Genomic DNA, 23,871 nt, shown 5'->3' with positions numbered 1-23,871 from the left:
TTCTGTGAATGAAGCGATGATAGTGTTCACAAAAACTGTCGGCGAAGAGGCGTGCATTATTGTGCCCTAACAAAGTTGAGTGTGAAACTGAAAAGGAAATTACTCTAAGCAAAAAATGTCTAATTACAGTCTGGCGAGTAAAATTTATATTTGTTTTCGGTACGCCTTTTTTATCGATCACCAGTTGTCATTGCAGTTGCTACTCATGGTTTCCAGCATCAGACTACATAAAAACGGGCACATGCACTGATAGAAAAATTCTCGGTAAAAATATTTTACAGTGTTTCTACCAGAACCGCTATGGAATTGAACATTTTAGACACCAATCTTTCCACTGCGGCAAAAAAAAATTTGAGACTTAAATTTCAGTGTTCTGTCCCTTTAAGCTAAGCAGCAGAATTCCACGAACAGGATATTCCAATTAATAGGATACTGAGGTAAAAAATTTTTATACTGCATTCACAGTTACCAGTATAATTAAAATTAATAAAAAAACGTAACAGTATTCATTCATGTTGCTTGCTTCTTATACACAACATGAAAAAAAAAATTACACTTTTGCATTTACGTACCATTTGCTCCGCTACAATCTGGACCTAGCATTGAATTTACTTTTTTTTCCAGGCCGACTCTATACGAAGCAGCCCTTAGAATGCTCATGACACGCTACTTCCGGCCAAAGACCCGTTTCTGGGCTGCAGCAAAAAGGATCACTCACGAGGTAAGAGCAGCCACTTGAGACAACCATCCGGAATGTGATGACTTCTTTTGTGTCAAGCAAAAATGTTGGAATGACCTTCTTTTGTGACTACTTTTGTGTCATGCAAAATGTTAGAATGACCCTTTTAGTCCAGTCCATAAGTACCTTGTATCTCACCCATAAAAGCAAGCGTGCTTGAATGGATGCCCAATATAAAAACAGTATGTTGCCTGCCCCATAACATGGCAGAAATGCTGTATCCATCAGGCAGGAAGGTGAATCGAACAACCCAACACACAAAACAGCAGTGATTTTATTTTGACATCCAAAAACTGCGCACTTTGAACATGTGTGGTCAAACATACAAACCTGTCCCAACATTAAGGCCTCATTAGGCAGAGGACGCATTGTGCGCACCCTGCTGGCCACCGTTAACTTAGCCGTAGCCGCATCCACACAGTCCGTACACTGATCTATGAGGTTGCACATGCAAACGCAGTCTCTGTCTTGCAGCACAAGCGCATCCAGCGTGGGGAAATCCAGCACTTACCTTCCCAGACCTCCCTCGACCCCAATGACATGGTCCGCCGAGGCAAGAGTTCCAGGTTTGGCACACGTGCTGCAAATATCAAACTATGAGACTCCACAATCTACTAAAGCAAAGGAGGCAAAGAAACACCTCTCATCAAATCTGCTGCTTTCTATCTCTAGGCAACAGAAGTGCGGCAATATCCAAAACTTTCTACTTGCAAATCAAATACTCGTGTATAGATTCAGTGAATGCATCAAGAGGTAAGCATTCAAAATTTTGGCACAAAATTCAAATAGGGCACACCATAGTATCTTTTATACTTTTTTTGGCAACTTTTTCGAGAATGAGGCCCGCTCCAATGCTGCACAGTAAGTTGCCATGATTGGTCTGTGCAGGAAAAAGGGTTCAGTGCCACAACAAGGTCCAACCAAGTGATGATGTTCATAATTCTCATACATATGGCATTAAATACCGGGCGATGCAACAAGGTAGTAATCACAGGTGTAGCAAACCCTACCTTCATGCTCAAGATAATAATGCCACGGCTCGAACTCTCCTCCTTCTGATCAACTGAGATTCGGCACTAGTTATATTATTCACTGCTATAAGCAAAGGTCATTCTCCTATGCACATGACGTAGTTAATGTACAGACTTCTTGACGTGTGTCCCCAAGTGCAGGTCAGTGCCGTTTCTTTCGACAACTACTGATACAAATTGCAGCACTGTTGCTAGCACTCTGCTATTTTTGCGTAAATATCGATTTGCTTTTAATATTTACCCAAGTAGCCAATAATCACACAAATACTTGCTCCATGTTTCAATGAGCTTTTAGCTATGCTATATATATATTCAATTTAGAGGTGAAGCCAGTTGATTTATATTTGATTCGGGTTCGGAGAAGTTCTACTCACGTGCCCTGAATAAACAATGCTGCTAAAGCTTAAAAATTCATGCAACTTGTGCAGGCCTTCTCTTCGTTTCTTTTTTTGCCTGTCATTCAGTTTTCACAATCAATTTCATTGGTGAAATAAAAATGATGGCACGACAAGGGATTATTGGGACACTTAGTATGTGTTGAAGTTGGCCTTAAATAGATTAGATTAACAAATCCTGGTGATAAAAGTGTGAGTTTCACTAAAAACACCAAAACAGAGTTCTTATAAATGACGCCAAGAACTTAAAAACAGGCGTTATCATCTTTGGTGAATTTCATGATTAAATTGTGCTGTATCGCCACAGCTTTTCGACCTTCCATTTCAAGGCTATGCTACAGTTGTCCCGGGGTCGTTATTGCAGTAGGTGAGATAACTTTGAATCGAGTGCTTTTCAAAAGCAATTTCCCAGGAATAAACGGGAATTTTGCAACGGAAAAAACATAAACATAACCAAAAACAGTCATAAAAACAATTCTTACAAAGAATGGAAGCTGAATGCAGCGAGAAAGCACAGCAGAGCGCAAACAAATGTGCTCCAGGGCTCTTAGCACAGCATACAAAATTTTACTTTGCAAAGGTGGCGGTGACTTATGCTGCATTGTACATTTCAGTGTCGACGTAGCCCTCTCAACAGAAGCTGACTGGAAAAGAATTCCCTCACCAAGTAAGCTAATGCTTCTAAACAGTGCCAACTCGTGTGGAGGGTATTAGCCAGAAACTGCTAGTATTTCCATTGGTTGTGCTCAGAACTATTCACAAACATATTTTACCATAGAAGAGTATTGTTATTTGACTTGCGTCCCTAGAATAAGAAGCCGAAGTTAGAAAGTTGGCTACAAAATGAGACTACAGGCCCAGAAAACCAGTTATAGTTCTGTTCTCCCTGACATGCAAGTTCTGTAAACACTTAGGGCAGTAGTGTGAACTAAATTTCAGAAAATCAGGATCGAATTCAAAGAAAACAGATTGCATAAGATTCTTAATCAATCATAGCCCTATCACCATGCAAAAAGAAAACTACCATCTTAGGACGCGGACACATCTATCTAGAGCTAGTATAAAAGCAAGTGCAAACTGACCTTAATGTAGGGAGGTCAAGTTTGCAACCAATACAAGTGCAGTGGTGTAAATGCGCTAGCTACTGCCGGCGGTGTCTGGAATACCAATGAATGTCCTCTTCACTTTTCCTATCTACTTTACACTCAACTTTCACAATTAACCTCAGCCTGTGTGTCAGTGAGATGTATCATTAAAAAGCTTGTTCCTCCCTTCCTCATGTATCATTAAAAAGCTTGTTCCTCCCTTCCTCCGCCACAGGAGAGGGCCTGTGGGTAGTGCTCAAGTGGATGGTGCAGGCACCTCTGCTGGCCACCCTTCACTACACAGTGCCTGACTGCCGGACCGCGACCGGGAAGCGGCTCTTCCTCCTCAGCTTCTTCATGTCCATCTTCTGGACAGCCGCCTTCTCCTATGTCATGGTCTGGATGGTGCGTGTAGCAGCTATATTCCCTTTACTAAATCTCTCTTACTTCTAGCCCCACTGTGGTGTAGTGTTTAAGGCGCTGGACTACTGTGCTCAAGGATGAGGGATCGAATCCCGGCCGTGGTGGTCGCTTTTCGGTGGAGGCAAAAAGCAAGGCGCTCGTGTGCTGTGTGATGTCAGTGCACGTTAAAGGCCCAAGTGGTTGAAATTCCGAAGTCCTCCACTATGGCGCTTCTCATAGCCCGAGCTGCTTTGGGACGATAAACTACATAACACCATGGCACCTCTCATAGCCTGAGCCGCTTTGGGATGATAAACTCCATAAACCAAACCAAACCTTACTTCTTGGCACTATCAGAAAGTTCCCAAGTCCAGGACAAACAGTCACAAGGCCACTGCTACTCATGTTAAAAGCACCTCTTAACTGATCTAAAAAAGCAAAATAAGTTTCATAGCTTTCTAGCCTGGTACACTCGGTGTTCTGTGCAGTCCTGTGATGTTGACCTACACTGGAGAAGTCCATGTCTTTTGTACAGACCATGCAAGTGTAAAGAAAATGTTCACGCCTAGGACCTTTGCAAGTCTGTCATGAAGCTAAGAGGGGCACACTGAAAAATTAACAAGATTTGACATTGCAGTTTTCAGTCTAAATACTGGTAATAATAGGGTCCAGTATCTAATGTTGCTGCTAGAATTTAGTGCCTTTTATATTTTATTTTGTCAAACTGCATAAGGACATCATCTGCATAAATTGAAGTGATTTAAAGCAAGGTTACTATTTGTTTCCTGGCTTGCCACAGAGGCGACTCATGGCCTGACGCATATCCGTGCAGGTGACACTGATTGGCTACACGATGGGGATACCCGACACGATAATGGGAATCACGTTCCTAGCAGCAGGCACCAGCATACCGGATGCCTACGCCAGCCTGCTCGTCTCCCGACAAGGTACGTGCATTCATGAATAATGTTAAAACTAACCTGGTCAGTAACGTGCAAATTCACGAGAAACAATAGTTCCCGGTAATGTCACTTCTACATACTATCTCAGTGAGGGTTAGAGGTAACACAGGTGCGCGTGACCCAGCGTACTGTAAGAGCATTTTGATTAAAACAGTGCATCCAATCAGCGCGATCGCGGCTGCCCGGGCTGACTTTTGAAAATGCTAACTTGCGCATGCATTTAATCTCGAATTCAACAGCAGCCAACGCTATAATCGGATAATTCGCCGAATGATAGTTAAATAATTGACAGCGATCAAACACAACGCTGCATTTGTTGGGCGATCGAGAACTGCGCTAGACGCAGTTTTCATAATCGTGTTATTGATTTCAAAAGCGTTCAAAGGACGGTAGCGATTTAAACAACGGCGGGCCCAGAGACAGGATTTGACGAGCGAAGCAGAGAGAAAAGCGCGGCGACCTCGATCGATCAAGTTTGTCGCGGCGCCAAACATTGGCATGCGCAGCTATTTTCGCTAGCTATACCCTGGCGAGGTCACGTCAAGCCCGCGGGCGCCTTTCTGCGTCATGACTCGCAGCCTAACGTCCGATCTCCGGCTGGCAACTCCCAAAGAAATAACTGTTGGCAGAAAAGGAATCCCATGCGCTTCAACTTTACGCTGGAAGAGTACTTCGAGCAAGATCACACAAACCTTTTGGAGTTTTGGGAGCAGCTTCTGGTTTCTGAGCTGCCTCGGCGCCTCCGAGCTGCGTCTCTCTCTGCATCGTCACTGCACTGTCACCGATGGACGAAATAAAACTAGGACAAGCGGACAACACCTTGTTCTTCTCACTGCCCTATGACAAACTTCAGACAGGACCGTCGTCGTATGTAAACAAGCAAGACAAACTTTCATGCACCAAATATTGCCGACAGGATTGGATGGGATTGGCTACGTGCGAAGTTCGGTTTCGGTTTCAGTTTAGTAAAAAGCTGTAAAATAGTTGGAAAAGGTTGGCTCACCATGGTTTTGGCTTTTCTTCCTCCGGCGTCTTGTTTCCGCGTGTGTGCACGCTCTGTGGGGTCCTGACGCCTCAAACGCGGCACACTTTGCTTGATTTTACTTCGATTTTACTGACGCCTGCCAGTTGCGACTTCACATTCCGATGAAAGCCTTCAGGGCAGCGCCAAGCTGCCGCGCCACTGTCAGTGTAGGCATCAGCGCAAGAAAAAAATGAACGAGAGAGCTGTCCGTTTGTTCCCTTTCATCTATGATTTCTTGCGGCGATTTTTCTTTCTTACGCTGCAAGAAATTGATTGAGGTGGTCATTGTGAGTATTAAAGCAAAATTTGAAAACTTTGCATGAAGCGGATAATTTGCAAATAATTATTAAAATGTGTTCTGCTCGCAATCGATTGGGGCGACACATCTCCGCGCGCAAACCTCCACTGACGTCAGTGAGGTTGCTGGGCGCGCCCGTTCATTGGACGCTTCCAAATTACGTAGGCGGGACAGGGCGGCCTGGGCCGCCGTCGCGACTTTTCTTTTTCCTTCTTTTTCGTGAGCGCCGGCGTGGGTTGAGTTGAGAGGGGAGAGCGGGGAGGCGTATCATTTTCGATAAACCTAGCTTAAAAATGTTTGAGCTGCAGAGAGGATTGATGGGACAATGTATTTAAGGACAATAAATACACCTACAGGGTACAAAGTTGGCCATAACAACAACAAAAATAATATGTATAAAGCTCAATCAAAGTTACGAAGCAAAGCTAAGTACAATAAATAATATTGTTCTAACATGGCAATTAAGAACCACAGGTAAGGACACAGTCAATGAAGTCAGATATGTACATTGTTTTTCAGCTGATTCCAGTCAAAATGTGTGCAACTGCTAGCGATTCGATTAGAATGAGTTACGAAACAATACTATCTGCACTAATTCAGAATCATCACTGACCACCTAGTAGATGCCGTGACCATTTAATTCTGTCGCCGTTTTTGGATTCTGCGTTTCAGAAGTACTGGCTGACTGTGTGGTATGTTTTATAAACCGTTCTACACGAGAGGCATATATTACCAAATGATGAATAATAAAGTTCATAATCAAAAGAAATTGTCATTCAACCTTGCTTGAATTATGAGCTCCAACTGTAAACACCAGCTTCAATAAAATTAAGTAAAAAATTGGTTCTCCAGCTTCTAGCTATGCAGCAAAAGATGCATTTATTGCAAAAGAAAATTGGATTTATTTTCCTGCCAAGAAATTCAAAATTACATGAAAAAGATGGGTTGTCAATATTTTGAACTGTATGATGGTGAAGAATTTTGTCAGCATCCAAAAATATGTGTCGATGCAGATTTCGCTTGAAAATTTGGCCAGTGATATATATGGCAACATCTATTTTGCTTTTTGCTCTGTCTCATATCTGTTTGAGGGTGGCTTCTTGTGATTAGAACATATACCTTGCTGGTACACACCACTGCAACTTCTAATCCGTAGCATCCCTTCAACTTGCCGAAGTCATATTTGCAATTCAGCATTTATTACGCACCATTGAATTTTACGTTATTTGATCACTCATCTTAGAAGTTATGTTAGCTGATGAACATACTTAATCCTTATTTTAGTTATAATCAAAAGTTCGCCCTTCTAAAACTGTTTTTCGCTATTTTATTTACAGGTCAAGGAGACATGGCCATCGCAAACAGTATTGGAAGCAATGTCTTTGACATCCTGATAGGCTTAGCACTGCCATGGCTGATTCAGACAGGAATGGTTGTGCCTGGATCACTCGTGAGTCTTCCACCACATATGGCATTTTCATCCATGATCATGCTACCAAACCGCCAAACTTCCACAAAAATACTCCTGCAGGCTTACATCAACAGTGGGGGCCTGGTGTGGTCGGTCGTCTTGCTGTTTCTAACCATCATCATTACTGTAAGTATTAGACCGAACACACTTTAACTGCCTACTGTTTTATTGCCAGTGTATAGCTAAACTATAGATCAAATTCTGCAATGCAAGTTTACATTATGAGCGTCGTCTTGAGATAGAGATGTGCTCATATGGTGGAGCTATATATTCACTGATATACTATGTGCATGTATTGCAGATTTGACAACATTTAGTTATGGTGGCCTTGGTGTGTAATATTCCAGATATACGCAATCCACAGGAGCCACTGGTTACTGACCAAGAAGCTGGGTGTGTTCCTCCTGGTGGTGTACGTCTTCTTCCTCATTTTCTGCAGCGCTGTCGAGTTCAACCTGCTGGGCTATGTTAACCCACCCATGTGTGCAGAATGAGCAACATGTTGAGGCTCCTCGTAGGGTTCCCACTAGGCATTCAATACAGGCTACCTAGTAATAGAGGTGTTCATTATAGGGGAACGATTTTCTGCAGACATGATGTTGGGCGAAACGAAAATGAAAAAGCGAACATAGACGCTCATTCATGCTTGTACGCCATTTTCGTCCACAGATTAGAATCTAGGTCAGTGAGATACGCGAGGGAGGTGCAAGATGAGTGCTAGCATACAGTCGTGCTGTTTAGTTAATGTCGACCTTTTGCTCACCATTTTCATGGTACTTAAATCATCTAAAAAGAAATAACAAAGTTTGCCTAATGCATGTTCTAAGTACATTTTCCAGGCCATACTTCAGCTTTGTGAACGTGACATAGAGTCTCAGGTTCTCATCAAAGTTCAGCATTTGGGTGCCAGGAATGTAGGGTGGTGATTGTTACACGCGAAACTCAGTGTCATTTTACCTGGAGCTGAGAAAATTCAGCCAGCTAGAGCAAAGAGTAAGACAGTGCTCTTGACTTTTGGTTATTTGTACAACCATAGACTTTCTGACATGTTGACGTCGTTCAGGCACTGTCACTGTATCAACCGCTCTATGGGTCCACCAAGGATTTCGAACATTTTTTGAGGCTTTGTAAGAAATTTGTTTCTAGTTGATACTGCAAGTTACTCACAGATTTGAAACATGCTGCATAGTTAACAAGTTAGGCTAGCTTGTGTTCCTTACATACGTTTGTAGCCTCCTGTATACTGGACACATCACAAATACAGGCTTTTACTTTTATATATAAGCTTAGGAAACAAGCATTATTCAAAGTAAGCCACATTAAAGTGATGCTGTGTAGGAGGGAAGTACTCTGCAGATAAAGAGAGAAAACCATCAATCTAAGAAAATCAGCTTGGCCATGGCTTGATCCAGGCCTCATTCACTACGTATACTGTGGCTTCATGACTGTACAGTATGCTGTCTACCCTCTTGAAAGCTACTATGTACAAAACAAGTCATGCTTGGAGAAAATGGGCATTAATATCGAGCCTTTAGCTTTCCGAATTATCTGTGTACTAGGTATAAAGGGAAGAATGAACGTTGGAGCATAACATGAGACAAGCAATCATCCTTACATCAAAAATGATGAAACCTGATCATAAGAAAAGAGTTGAGAGTCCGAATATAGAGCAAATGTCGAGTGAGCAAACAGCGCGGAGTTCATGCAAATTTTTCGCTTCAATTCGGTTTCTGAGCTCTGGCAAGTAACGAAGTCTTTCAATGCTCTCTGGAAAATTTTCAACCTGGACACATGTTTCCAGAGGGCACTTTCATCACGTTTCCACAGTGCAACCCTACACATTAGACTGAGTGAAAGTGAGCATACACTACAGGTATGCGAGTGTTGTATACATAATGCTGTTCAAATATGTATATATATTTTTTTTTGCTAGAATTTCTGATCCAGCAACATAGGGTGGTCACTGTTCAGATTCTCCTTTTTGTTGCTGAGTCACTGTGAACTTCAATGTGTGGATGTGGATACGATTATGATAGATGTGCCGTTGATGAATGTCTGTTCAAAGCAATGAATCAGTACTGCACGATCACTTAGTCAAACATAGAGAAATCTTACAGTACTATAAGCAAAAGCAGTCTTTCAGGTGTTGCCTATCTAAAGTTGATGTGAAGTAAAAAGAAAAGAAGCTTCATGCCTATAATGATCCACTGGAGTCACATTACATAAAACAACCTGATGTAAAACAATTTACCTTTCACAAGACCGATTTCTTAAAACTGAATAGCATAAAGAAATTGTAGAGTATGTTACAAACGTTAGAGTTTCGAACATGGCTGCAGCTGTTGCAGGACTTAGCGACCACCTCGACATAGATTACGTATCTGTCAGTACATAGTATACAAGACACCCACGATAATCTGCTTTATTCGATGATATGCTACAGGTTTCTAAGAAGGCATGAAATGAAGAATGATAGAACTCTTTCCACGCCACTGTTAGTTTACGAGAAAACTGATGACTACTGTGCATTGGGCATGGTTTATTTTAGATATGCACAGCAATCAATGCCTGCGAAGATGCAATTAAAACAGGTTGCACCTTGGCAGAGAGTGTATCAACGTGTCGCTGAAGCCAGTAGGATAACTCTGAAACCTTGCATCTTAACAGTATTTTAAATACAGCTAAGAGATATATCGTCAAAACGACTGAACTTGTGAACTTGTCGTCAGTGAGTTTAGGCTGACAGCAAAGGAAGCGCTTTACCTGAAAGCCAGAATTTCCTTCGTAAAATCTGCATGAATTGTTTACGGTATCGATGTTCTGAAAAACTAGATCTTCAAGAAAAGTAAGTCGTTTACAGTATCATGAAAATATTTTAACAAAGATAAATTGCAGAACAATCGATCTTGCAATCAAGCTCAGATTAAAGAGAACCAAGTTCTCTTTGTTTTGAGCAGCAAAAAGGGCGAACTTTTGGCAAGCCTGGGGTATTCAGTAATGTTCACATGGTGCTGATGCAATCAAATTTTTATCATCACAATAAGAAAGATGAAGCATTGAGTTTTTGAGCACTGCACAATCAAGATAAAGTCTGTAATCATTACGAAACGCCTAAGTGTGACTTAAATTTTGGAAAAAAAAAGTGACAAAAACAATTTTACATATTTTATCTGAAACAATCAGTATAATTTAGGTTTAAGAAACTCGTTAGGTAAAACGTGTAATGCATGCATGGCAGTTGTCACAAGCAAATAAAAAAGTGGTTGATCATAAGGTCATCATCAGTTGCTAAGGCAGTAATCAGGTGCTGTGTAATCAGTAACCAGGGCATTAAACTGATTTTAGTGCAGCCAAGCGACGCTTCAAGATATCATAAAGTGTGTCCTCTAAACCTGCAACCCTGACCGCTCCTGTGTGGTAACAATAATCGTGACCGAAAACAACCTTCCATAGCCCTTCAACAACCCTCTAAACAGCTATACTCGGCATTTAAAGAAAACCTTTACAACTGTCTCGATTCTGTCATTATATGTACTACTATGCGGATGCCCACAATCAAGCGCAACTGCGAAGTTGCGGCCATCATTGTAGAGACTATCAGAGTGTGTCGTAAAGCACGCAGGCTCTGCAAGTAGCACGTGCTTTACTTGGGTGTCTGAGCACAAAGCCCCTCACAGAAAGCAATATACACGAAACCCCCCCCACTGGTGTTGCATGTCGTGCGACCGGTCAAGTTTCTCCGATACAAGTGTACGCATGCTAGTCGTGTCCACGTTACATTTTCTGCATGACCCTTGTCTGACGAATGACACATTTCAACCGATTGTATGCTAGATATTTTGCCGCAAGGAAGCAGCTACGCATTGGTGTCTGAGGTTTTACACGTCTTAAATGTAGCCCGTGTATGTCGAGCGCCTCCCTCGTGCTGTCGTGTGCATAATGGTTGTGGTGGTGTGGGTTTGAGTCCCTCCATGTACTTGAACTGCAACTTTTCAAGTGTGTCTTTGAGTGAAGGTACACGTTTGTGCTTGTGGGATGTTTGCCATTTTTATGGATATCATGTTACTGTTGAAACTCTTGGAGTCATTGCACCTTAGTCAGATGATTCCGAAAATTTATAAGAATAAATTGGAAAGTGGCGTGTCATTACAGTTACTACACTGGAATCGTAACACTGTTCACAAAGATCGGCATATGCCATTGAAACAAAACATACCAAAAAAAAAAAAAAGGATGACTATGCTTGCTTTGACTTACTTGCAATAGTCCAATGTCATCTTTTCCCATCATTAGAAAATATTTTAAAGATATTTATGATTAACACCAACCAACTGCAGAGTCGCAACTGCCTCAAAGTGTGCAAAGGTTCCAGAGTCAGCTGTCAAGTTGAAGGATTGTGGAGTGTACTCCAGTTGTTCCACTGTTAACTAGCTTTGTATCCAGTTTTTTTGCCGTGCGTGCTACATTTCTGAATCCAGTCCAAGGCAAGGCTGTGCTGAAAACTGGCAATCGTCCTCACCACCTTATGCACTACTGATCTACTGTTTTTGGTGCTTTGTAGAACAGTTTGTGCAAAGTCAGTGTGTACTAGTTAATGAGTATAATTACCTTCTGGTTGTTAACCCTAAATATGGGTGAGTGATAGAAGGGGGCTTTCAAAATGTGCTCGTTAATTACATAACATCATAACATCCTCACTTGAGCTGCTCATAGTCGCGTATTGTATCAAGGAGTAACAATATTTACAAATACACATACCGGACCACACCGAGGCAGAGAAATCAGCCTGGTTGGAGTCGCTCTACACGACAGCAGAAGGAAGAAACATGGCACTTAAGCCAGTATTCAGCAATTACCTCCTTCTTTGCCTTTCTTTCATTTTTCAAGCGAAGAAAACAGAAGGACATGAAAAAGTGGTCCAATCTAGAAGCTTTTCATGTAGGGTGGTCCCTTGACCAAGACACGTTTGGACCACATCAAACTGATCCCATTCCTTTAGGTGGTCCCAGCCGCTGGTAGGAAACGCTCAGTCAGCTGTGTTGTGTGTACCTCAGATTGTACACTCCCCCAATACACGGTCCAGTCTTTCATTTACAGTGCCAAGATGCTTTTCCGCTCTGCCATCTCAGAGCAAGCAAAGCTTCTCACTTGTATGTACCCCGATATCTGGGGGCAGCACACACAACACGCACAAGTGTCTCGAGACAAAGATCGTAAACCTCACTGTTGTATTTTTTTTATCCCCTACATGCATGGCAATGTTTGATTAAATGTTTTGTTCTTTAAAATAATGCGTAGGACATTAGTGTAAAGTCGTCAACAAGTGGTGTACAAGATGCAGACGGCAGCGGAGCTTGGGAAAACTGCATCAAAACGCCATCTAGTGACAGCTACACAAGCATGTTGATAAAATGGGTAACGCTTCGATTCTCTCGATCCCAGATCGCTGTTTGCTAGACGGTGTTGTAATGCAGTTTTCTCTAGCTCTGCCACCGGCTGCATGTTGTACACCACTTTTGATCATGACTGTACATGAATACCTGGGCGGCACAAATCATTACACAAATATTGGTACTGCACTGATACTGTCTGGCCCAACATGGGACCAGCACATTGCCAATGCAGTGCCAATGTTGTGCCAACAGTTTGTGCCGCTGTTTTGGTCCTGCTTCAATCAACTGAACGACGGCTGTGGTGCATGTAATTGGTGTTAAGGTCACATGAGGCATGAGAAAAACGGCTACATAACTGCCGACATGTCACTCGCCATTTCAACTCTTGAAGCAGGCTGCCTTAGGGACTGTATTACATTGAAATCATGTATAAGCAATTATATTGCAGTTTTTTCGTACCTCAAGCAACCTAACCACCAATTGCACATCGCAGAAACCAAAACTGCATCAAGGGAGGAATACAATTTAGTATTCAGCGGTCGTACAAAAAAATTACGCCATAATCCATATGTTCTAATGTCCGATGCATTATATGAAAGAAGAAAACGTACAACTAAAATAAGATGTATATAAGATGTCATCCAAGGTGTACATGAAAAAAATTCTTGCTTTTTGGATGCAGCTAGGCAAGTGAAGTTACCCACAGCATGCTACTAGTACACCATTTGTTTTTGTGTAACAAAAAGAAATTCTGAAAAAACTCAGCACTGTTTCACACAAAGAATTGCAAAGTGTTTTGCAAATAATTTGCATTTCAAGTGAAACTATGTTGTAAAATGTACACTCATGAAAGTGAAGCAGTTAAATTAAATTTCTAAATTATATTTTACTTAATCTCGCCATATTAGTGCGGCTATATCACCACCCAATAATAAATAGTATGCAACTTGCTGATAAAAATTTAAAGCAATACCAGTAATTTTTCTTAACAGCAACTTTCACTACATGACAGTTGTGTGGGCTTTCAAAGACGGCTTCGCATTTTTGTCTATGAACGCAACTTCCCTTTGCCCTAATTTTTTGATAAAGTAGAAAAGCTGCAGGAGAGTTTGCTCCAATACAAACCCATACGACTCTTTGCAGCGAGACACTCCGCGCAACAAAGTGATAGAAACGTGGGCTTTCACAGCAAGACAAAATGCTGCCTGCCAGATAGTTAACTAGTCAACAAGTGGACAGCTCTTTAGGATAACAATGCATGACTGTATGTAGTGTCGTCAAAATATGTGGAAGCAAGAGTCTGTTCTTGAGGTGCTCCAAAGTTTACTCCTTTTTTTTATTCAAATGCTTTGCTTGGCCTGGTGCTAGCTTTCTTGGTGTAACGCTGGCAATTACCACCGCTATGCCGAAAAGTTCTTTCCGTTCTGATGCAATGTGATGCAGGTTCCAACCATTGCCTTGCGTTGCAATACATTAAATCACTTTGGTGCTGTCCATTAATATTCACCTCTCAAAACACTATGATTTAAAATCCCTCACGACCACTGAGTGTGCGGGTCGCATTTGACCAACCACAGTATTGGCTTGCACAGTATCCCACCTCAAGAACACTCCCCAGCTTCAGATGGGAAGTGAGTATTGATAAAAAAGGTGACGTAAAAGTGTTGTAGAAATCTTTCGCTAACCGGTGGTGCGTTGTGTTTGTAGTTGGCGTGTTCCACAAGCCAGATGTACTAGGAACTTTTGAACGTATGTCTGGCTTTTCTTTTTTTTTCCTTGTTTTAAATGTACAAATTGAGCAAAGGAAATAAAATAAGAGCCTACTTTTTTGTCTTTAAAATATGGATTGTTGTTCTTATTGAAACGAGCATCACTGATATGCTTCCGCAGTGTGCATATGGGAGGGGGAGGGAAGAAGGACAGAGAAGAGCTCAGCTGCTAATTACGGCACATAAGCAAGTAAATAAGTAGTGGATGTTACACTTGCTCCTGCATTACACCAACTAGTTTCTTTAGGGACACTGCCAGCAATAGTTTTTCTGCATAAAAAGGTGACTGCAGTGCCTAGAAAAACAACAGGTCCTTCGTTCTCTCTGTTATTCATATTGCCATGAAATGGAAACAATATCATCTTTATAAACAATTTTGAGGACCATACATGCCCTAGCTTGTTAGAAGTGTTATCGATAGATGGCGCCACCATGTAAACAGGTCACTTTCAAGCAAACGCCCGAGAATGCACTTTGAAAGTGTCTGTGCATGACAACAGCTTCACACAGGACCATGAGAAACTGTGGCTGGGTGTCAAGCTGCAATTGTGGCAGTTTTCCCATATGGTTTGTCACGAATTTTCCCTCATGCCACAGCTTTATTTCATGCTGTCTTTTTGATAGCCTAAGTTTAGCACAGAATCATATGGATGCTATAGGCTAGCAACCTTCCACTGAGAGCTCCTGAAGTCAACAGGGAACCATTGCAAGGAGTACCGTGAATGCACAGCAAAAGTGAAACCTCAAAGCCTTGAAAATCTCAGAGAAGTATGTTCTCAATTACGAAATTTAACAGCCGGTGTGGTTCTTCCCTGCGGACCTGTGAAAAATGACACCGAGGCCAATACCAATACAACCAGCCATAAATACATTACAACCAATACAGTTTCGAATAAAGCAGCTGTTTGCACTCACAAGGAAAGAATAAGGCAAGTAGCGATTCTGACAGCAGCCTGAGAAGCATGAGAAAATGTAGAAACCAACCTCGGCAAAAGACTTGGGCATGTATGACCAAAATGTATTGGCAGAGTAAATGTCAGTGTCGCGTGCAATATTTTGCACCTTGAAGTCTGTGCAGCCTCCAGATTCATGCCCGCTTGACATGCATACTCATCCTGACTGCCATCTTGTCAGCAATCACACATTTCACAATTCCTTATCAACAAATACACAATTCTACATTTTGCAGTCAGCAACCTCAACCTCTTCCTTTATTTGAACCTGGGCCATCACAGTTCACTGTACATTACAAAATCCAAAAGTTTCTCAAAATATATTTACTGAGAGAAAAAAAAAGGAAAATGATTGATTTATACAAATGCTAAGCCCTGTTACTCAGTGCCTTAGTTGACTGCTCAACGGTCATTCACATTTGCGCGCCATGAATGAGGAGTTGTGCGCATTTTGTACACCGCTCACAGCTATAAGACTGCGGTGCCAAGTAGGTACTCACACACTGAAATAAACTCACTGATTTTGAAATTCATGATGTCAAATGACTAGAGGACAGATGCTGGGACACCTTCCACTAAAAAACGTCAGCATTAACAACCTCGCACATTACCGTTGAAGAAAAAAAAGGAAAAAAAAAAATCTTAATTAAGAAAACAAATTTCCTTGCTGCGAATTAAAGACACTAATCAACTTGTTAACAAAAAGGTGTCGAGAAATTTAAAGTTGAATGACACACAAAGTAGAGCAGACAGTTATTTCTTTACGACACACATGATGGCATAAAAGCCCGCAGAGGAGGTAGAGACATGCCTAAACTCACTGTTCTTCTTATGAATCACCTCCATCCGTCATCACCAGTTCCTTAGAAGCTACAATCATGCAAATTCATTGCAGCATGCTTACAGCCAACCAAACCACATCACAGTTTGACAAAGCAAATCGCTTTGATGCCCAGAACTTTAACAGCACAAAAGCAATAATGTAAAGAAAAAAAAAAGACATTCCTCAAAGCTAATGGATGGATGCTAATGTATATTTAGCACATACACTGCTTCCAATGAACAAGAGAGAGTAATCGAAGCTATCACTGATTAACTTGTGTATAGTCTCAGCCACTGTACACAGTGGGCTTTAAAACAAAGGTTTGGAGGGGGTTAAACAATACACATAAGCAAGAAATGGCTGACAACTAGAAATGACACTGATATTAAAGGGGGCAAATCCTCAAACTAGTCATGCACGTACACCAAATAGCTCTCAGCACTTTTTCAGTGCATGTGGCTAGTGGGGGACATTAGGATAGGGCCAGTTTTTTAGTGGACACTTGACACCAACACTCTGTCAGTTGGTGATGCGTGTGATTCTCACAGATGGCACGCCTGTCGGGTTCTGCTGCCTCGGCGGGGGTGGGGCTAGGTACCCGCCAGGTGGTGGAGGAGGAGGAGGATATGACATCACTGGCCCCGTGCCCGAGTAAGGTGGGATTGATGTAGGGGGTGGGGGAGGGGGTGGAGCATGATACGGTGGCGGAGGTGGGGCTCCCGGGTACGAGGGTGGGGGTGGTGGTTCAGGTCCCGCCCTGTGGTAGTATGGTGGCTGGGCACCGGGGGGCGGTGGCGGCGGGTGGTTAGGCGGCGGGTGATTAGGTGGTGGATGATTGGGTGGTGGATGATTAGGTGGTGGGTGATTGGGTGGTGGGTGGTTAGGCAGTGGGTGGTTAGGTGGTGGGTGGTTAGGTGGCGGGTGGGAAGTAGGTGGCAGTGGTGGTGGAGGAGGAGGGAGTGTGTAACCGGGTGGCGGTGCCGGGGGGTAGCCGCCCCTGTATGCCTCGGGGGGCGGCAGCTTTTCGCTGGGCGGCGGTAGCTCGTGGTGCCTTGGAGGCAGGGGTGGCTGCCCGACGTCGACTGCCATGGGCACTGGCTTGGCACTGCTGTCGATGGTGGGGATGGGCATGCCCGCCATGGGTGGAACAATGGTGGGTGGTGGCACAACCACAAGTGATGCAATGGTTGTCACCATCTCTGGCGGTGGTTGCTGCTGAGGCTGTTGTAGTGGTGGTGGCACCACTGCAGGAGACTTGGGCGGGGATGACTGCATCGGTAATGATGCAGTTAAACTATGCTCCAATTCAAGCAACGTTGACAACTTGTGAATACCATTTGACTTGCAAGCCTATACATTAGTGGAGCATAGAGAGAAAACTGCTGATACATAATGGCTCCTGGGTAACGTCCAGAAATTCATAAGAGAAATCGCAGCTAACAAATGGGGGCTTATGCTAAGCTAGGGGTGGAAGCAGGCTCAAGCATTTTGGAGCAGCTTTGGAGCAATAAAATGAGTTTTGGAGCATGTTTCTTGGCTCAAACGCTTTTATTAATGGCAATTTTCGCCGACATAAGGACATTCTATTCGGATGCTTGTGACTCAAAATTCAATGCTTTGCTGACTATGCACGCATCTCTGACAAGACATGACAAACATTCAGAACATGTACCAATCCTTAAAGTTACAAAACTAACCTGAGCAACAATTTGGAAGAGCCTACCAACAAATAGAATGCTTGCTTCATAACTGAATATCAACTTTGAAAAGCCGTTCACTATTTTGACTCGACAGATTCTAAGGTGGTGTCTACCGCTTTGACGTGCTCAAGCACCAAAACTAGCCTTTCGCTGACATTGATGAGCAGCACATTTCTGCTCTCTACTTTGTGCATATCCTTTTCCGATCCTAAGCCTGTGCTGATAATTTTCTGGGCACTGGTCAGCAGTGGCTTCAGGGAGGATAGAAGGCACTGAGCAGTAGCCTTTTCCTCCTCCAGATTCTTTACTTCACGGCCTTCTATCAGTGGCTGCTCAGATCATCACTTGAGCTTGGGCTTCCTTAATTTCAATACGCTGACAATAGGCCCTGCGTGGCTTACCAACACTCTTGAGAACACATTTAGTGATTGGCACCTAAGTGAAGTCACCCCCATGACAGTTCAAGTATGCTTTGATCTCGCATAGCCATGACAGCCTTGATGATGAAGTACCTGGTGGTTTGCAGTACAACTCGTGTGGTTCTTTGGACAATCAGTTAACGGCTCGCAGTAGTTTGTGGTGTCTATTTTGCTCACTGCTCTCACTTTCTTCAGCACCAGTGATTCAAAAGGCTGGGAGAAAGTGCAATGTCACGTGCAAGGAGCATTTGTGGCACATTTTAAATTTACTTGCAAACAAACATTTTTATGCTTCATGCTCTTCTAGTTTACGAATATTTTATATATATTACTGCCACCAGTGTGCTGTCCGTAGTTTTGACTATGCAGCCCCTATACCGTTTCTTACAGTCATTCAATTAAATTGTGATCGGGTCGCATTTTTAGTAGCCAGTATCATTATTGGTTGCCAAATTCGATGGCAAAACACAGCAGCAGCCCGTTTAGAGCAGAATGGAGCAAATGAAGCAGCACTTCCACCCCTGCTAAGCTTACCATTTTCAGCCACAAGTGCAACAAATATTGCCACTAGGCACAGTCATTAACGTAAATAATGACTGCAGTTACGTAACTTATTTGCATACAAGATGAAGGCACATTCATAATGGCAAGTCACGAAGGTTATGTGACTTTCAACAGCCAGCATGCTAGCATAGAGCTTTTGAACACAAAAATTATTCCCATAAAAATCGTGTGTAATAGTATGCAAGTGTCAAGCATGAAATCGAACTCCAATTTTGCCAATCCTTCAATACATTGAACATAATGTTATACTTAAAGGGCCCATGTAAAGCTATATACTATAATGACAAAATGCGTAAGGGCAATAGGTGTCCCATCAATCCTCTCCACAATGTGAAAAGTTTTAAGCTAGCTTCATTAGCACCAAACATACGGGCGACCGAAAATGACGCCCCTCCTCTCCCCCCCAACTCAACCCATGCTGGCGCGCAAGAAAAATTAAGAAAACAAGCCGTGACGGCGGCCCACCATGCCCCGTCCCACCAGCGTAACTTGGGGGTGTCCAATAATCGGGTGCTCCCAGCAGCCCCACTGACATCAATGGGGAGGTTGAGCATGAGAATGTGTCGCCCAAATCGGTTGCCAGCGGACACCAGAAGCACCTTTTAAAATTATTTTTAAATTATCAGCTCCACGCGAAGCTTTAAATTTGACAGGAATATTAACAAAACTATCTCTGGATTTCTAGCATTATAAATTTGCCGCAAGTAGCATTTCAGGGGCCCCCTTCCCCTAATGACGCTTTTTGACTACTTTTCGCGTATGAAGCCACGACAGTTACGTGACCGTCAGCCCCTGCTGGGAACACTAACACTAAAACTGCATGACAAGGTGGATGTGGGGTGCACTTGAAGGTGGTCATTGGTATCGTGAACTCTACTTCCAAGGCACGTTGCAGTCATGAAATGAAGCCAACTAACGTACAGTGGCCGTCCTTGGGTAGTGCCCTTTGCGGCTGAAGACAATGTGGAAACCAGCTGCACCTAAACTTTAATGAGAAATTAGGCTATTTACAATGTACTGGTAATAAGAATTAGACGTGATATGCAGGGCGACTTTCACAGCACCACGCACTAAACCTCTAATGCAGGCTAGGCTAAGGCTATCAACACCTAGCGAGCAGTGTGCTGTCTGCAAACAGACGGGCAACATGTTCCCAGGCATCGCTAACCACGAGTTCAACACTGGTACTGTGTTGGCGAAGATCGGCCCCATATAGAACCAGTGCACTGCCAGCACAACACCAATACTGGACTCATGGCTTGTGCTTCTTGGGTTTCTGCAAGATCTGTAAGAAGTGTGCCAGCAGCGCGGATGCAACTTATCTTGCTCCCAGATTACAAAAGCTTAACTACTGCTTTTTCTTATTATTCAAATTACTAATGAATTTATTATGTGACCCTTTGAAGTTCATACTATGTCATATCCTTGGCGATAAAACCGGTCCAACATTGGCATTGTGTTGGTGATACAATGGTCCTATGTAGGGCCAGACATTACCAATACAGGGCAAAGTATTGGGCCAATGATTTGTGCTGCCTGGGATACTTATGTCGAGGCCTCACCAACTTGGCGGTCGGTAATGCGATAAACAAGATAACACGCCAGCTGAGAGAACTGCTTCGCGTGTGCACATTCTTTCCCCGTGGCTTGTTCAGCTGACAGCTAAGAGCTGATATTAACTGCCTGCGACAATTGGCACCATGGGCATGTCATGCAGCATGACTAATTAGGCCTCGAAACACGAACCAACTCAAATTGTGAGCTCGGCGTTCACACCAAACAGGACAGTACATTATGCTGCACAAAAGCCCGAATCATGTGCTCTCATGTGGGCAGCAAACCACATTTCCCTGCGCCGACGTACTCGGGCACAGGGTCTTCCTCGCTGTGTTACCATACCGTGTAGTTGAGACATATCCGAACTCAGTAATGGTTTCGGTTTCAGTTTTGCCTTAACATTGAATTAACTGTATTCAGTTGCCAACTATGCTCAAATGCATTCCTTCATGCCACCGATGGCATATGTGAACATCAATTCACAGAAACTGGTGAGGAGATGCAGGAAGCTTGCCACACAAATGCCTCGCAGTATTCCCAGAAGGTGGCATAGCCATCAGCATGTGCGTGGCATATTGTACTAACATTATAAAGCTCTATACTAACGCTGTAGTGGCTATTACTGTAGTAAAATATTGATGTAATAGCAAAGTAATTTTGCTATGGCATATTATTCCAAAGCATTATCCACAAAATATCTGGAAGGACAATATTCTGCTGCACAGTCAGCAAGTGCATGTCAGCTCTGTACCTCTCGCCACACAGCCAGTGAAACTCGTCCCTTGAGTATAGGCCAAACATTCTTTGCATGGAACCTTCTATTCCTGTTAAATGTCCACTGATGCTAAAAAATGATCGAATTTTCCACTTTTTAAAGCTCTCATAGATAGCTAGAGCCATCTAGTGGGTAGTGGAGAAACTAATCACTCAGTTTAGATTTCAGTTGCATTTTGCCGCCACACAGTGGGATTCTAGTATAATTTTATTTGCAGATACCACATGAATTCCGAAATAAACAAGATAACTAATGTTTGCTACTTTTTAATTTTCCATTTTCGTCTTTCACTGTGGAGATTATTGCACACTCGCAATTATATCAGACAATAACCTCAGATTAAAAAGGATATGCATTTGATTTTTGCAAGGCTTTCAACAGCGATGTGCGCAGAAAAACAACCCGGGCAAAGCCACTCCATGCTGATGGCTGCGGGTAGCGTATGGACATTCCTCTGAACATGTCGGCCAAGCAGTCACAAGCGCAGCAATATTGAAAAGATCTCAACAACTTTTGATCATGTGACATTTGCCAGTAAACTATAACAGAGTGATCTAGCAACCTGTTTTACTCCAGACGGTTATCTCGCGCCGATTGCTGCACCTGCCTCACATCATTCATGTGTTCAATGCAAGATTTTCTGGGGCTGCACTAATTTGCCATAAAAATGTGTGTTGCCCTAAAAAACAACACATAATTACGGCTGTGCCATAAACGAAAAAAATTAACACACACAAAAAAAAAAATGCCAGTCGCATGTAAGGCACTGTCAGAGTTGTGAAACAAAATATGCAGCCATTACACGAATATACATGGTATTCAGGTAAGACTAATCGCAATCACAATCTGTGAGTGGCAGAGGCAGAGAGCAGCTTTCTGAGTAGTGTTCTATTTCAGACTACATTGTAGAGACTGTGCTTATAGTCCCAATATATGTTTCAAAAACATGTTACATTTAGTAATGGCGCTTATTAAAATACCGTGTAAATGAAGACTCGCAAAAATTTTCGATTAATGTCACCACTGATAACTGATAAATTAATATTCTCGAAAGACAAGCACATTAACATATGCTGATTTCAAGTTTCCCCGCTGTCACCCCCCCAATAGTCAGTCGCGTGAGAACCATGTCCACACCACACACCAATTTCTTTAAAATATGCACTTCATTATTGGCACAAAGATGTATAAGGCAAACATGACCTTCCTTCCAGTAATATCAGAGTGCACTTTGAGCACCGCCGATGATGGAGGCCGTCATTAAGTGAAAACGGGCGTAACTGCGTCATTTCCCAGAACGTCGATTATTGGTTGGGGACCTGTAGCAGTGTTGAAAAAAATTTGCCAGTGAGAAGGTGCCCAAAAAAGTTGCACAATGTTTGCGACCCGCACATACAGTAAAAGCTAAACAATTTGAACTCGATTAATTTAAAATTATAGGTAATTCAAAGCAGAAGCCTACAACTGTTTGATTAGTTCGAAGGTATGGGGCGCTATACGGGAATGCCTGATTACAATTATGCTGCAAACCAACGAAGCAAAGGCCCCTCCAACCTATGAAGTTGTGCTGACGTTTGGTACGTCAAAGTGCCTCAACGCTTTGGACTGGACACAGTGGTGGGCAGACCTAATGTTCTACTCCGGCCCTGCCATGGCCAAAGCAGCATGCAACGGAAGCAGTGGCATAGACTCCCTTCCCACTCATAGCAGCGGCACAGCATGCACATCCTGCGCAGTGGCCATTTTTGTTCTGTGCTTGCAGCGGGTTGACTGTGCACAACACTGACCTGCGATATTTACTTAAATAGTGTGCTGTGGCTAAATGGTTATGTCGCCGCATCTTGACTACGCCCATTACTCTCACATAAAGTCGACCTTTCTGCAGAAAAAGGACGATCTGAAATTTGGCGGACCTATCTGCGTGCGGAGTGTAAGGTAGCTTAGGACGAGTGGCGGATAGCACGGGCTGTGACACTGTCCCTTACAAGCATGACGCACAGGGCTCCATGCTTCAAAAAGAGCAATTGATTCAATACAAGTTGGCTGCGCAGCTGAAAAGTCAAATTACGTGCTGTTTGCCCAAAGGGGGAAAAGTGGGGAGAAAAAAAAATCCCCTTTATATGGCACCTGCAGAATTGCCGCCAAAACCTTTGCAGAAAAGAGCTGGCCAGCACTGAAAAGTGAGGGCCGCCAATGCTGACCTATGCTGCTACCTCAACCACCAGTACAGACTCTATTACATTTCCAAGCCCTCAACAAACATTTTCCCCGAGGCCCATATTTCAGTCGCAAACAAAGGTGGTTTACTTCAATGGAAATGTGTATCAAACTCAAAGGGGATCACAAAGCAGTTCAATATGACGGTATTTTTACACAAAAAATGTGTCATAACACAGGATTATCCGAAACGTAAAAATTGGGATACAATGCATCAATGATAGGCACGTGCTTTCTGCAGCAATCTGAGGCACCACTTGATGACTCTTGCTAGGCCTAGCCTCCTTCACATAA

At 42.9% G+C, this 23,871-nt stretch overlaps 3 protein-coding genes across 4 annotated transcripts in view; 1 reads left to right on the top strand and 2 right to left on the bottom strand.

Annotated features, from left to right (window-relative positions):
- The window catches only part of Rab4 (RAS oncogene family member Rab4), a 90,013-nt gene extending 84,507 nt beyond the window's left edge, over positions 1-5,506 (bottom strand). The window contains exons 1-2 of the mRNA XM_084582416.1: positions 5,307-5,506; positions 1,251-1,319 (exon numbers count right to left, since the gene is read on the bottom strand). Coding sequence (XP_084438542.1) covers positions 1,251-1,319; positions 5,307-5,379 — 142 coding nt within the window. The 5' untranslated portion in view covers positions 5,380-5,506. The remainder of the gene's footprint in view (positions 1-1,250; positions 1,320-5,306) is intronic.
- LOC146176089 (sodium/potassium/calcium exchanger 4-like) lies at positions 3,512-14,634 on the top strand. Its single transcript, XM_084582419.1, has 5 exons — positions 3,512-3,655; positions 4,485-4,599; positions 7,274-7,386; positions 7,468-7,533; positions 7,755-14,634. The coding sequence occupies exons 1-5, from the start codon at positions 3,515-3,517 to the stop codon at positions 7,899-7,901; spliced, it is 582 nt and encodes a 193-aa protein (XP_084438545.1). The 5' UTR covers positions 3,512-3,514; the 3' UTR covers positions 7,902-14,634.
- A 219-nt stretch (positions 14,635-14,853) lies between these two features.
- CycK (cyclin K) overlaps positions 14,854-23,871 on the bottom strand; it is a 34,271-nt gene continuing 25,253 nt past the window's right edge. For both annotated transcript variants that reach the window (XM_084582399.1, XM_084582398.1), the window contains one exon: positions 14,854-17,614. In XM_084582399.1, the coding sequence (XP_084438525.1) occupies positions 16,865-17,614 (750 nt within the window). In that variant the 3' untranslated portion in view covers positions 14,854-16,864. The remainder of the gene's footprint in view (positions 17,615-23,871) is intronic.

Source organism: Amblyomma maculatum, chromosome 10 (assembly GCF_055883805.1).
Source record: "Amblyomma maculatum isolate TAMU_Amacu chromosome 10, ASM5588380v1, whole genome shotgun sequence".
NCBI lineage: Eukaryota > Metazoa > Arthropoda > Arachnida > Ixodida > Ixodidae > Amblyomma > Amblyomma maculatum.
The sequence above is the reverse complement of the archived record's forward strand: the minus strand, read 5'-3'. Positions and strand labels throughout refer to the sequence as shown.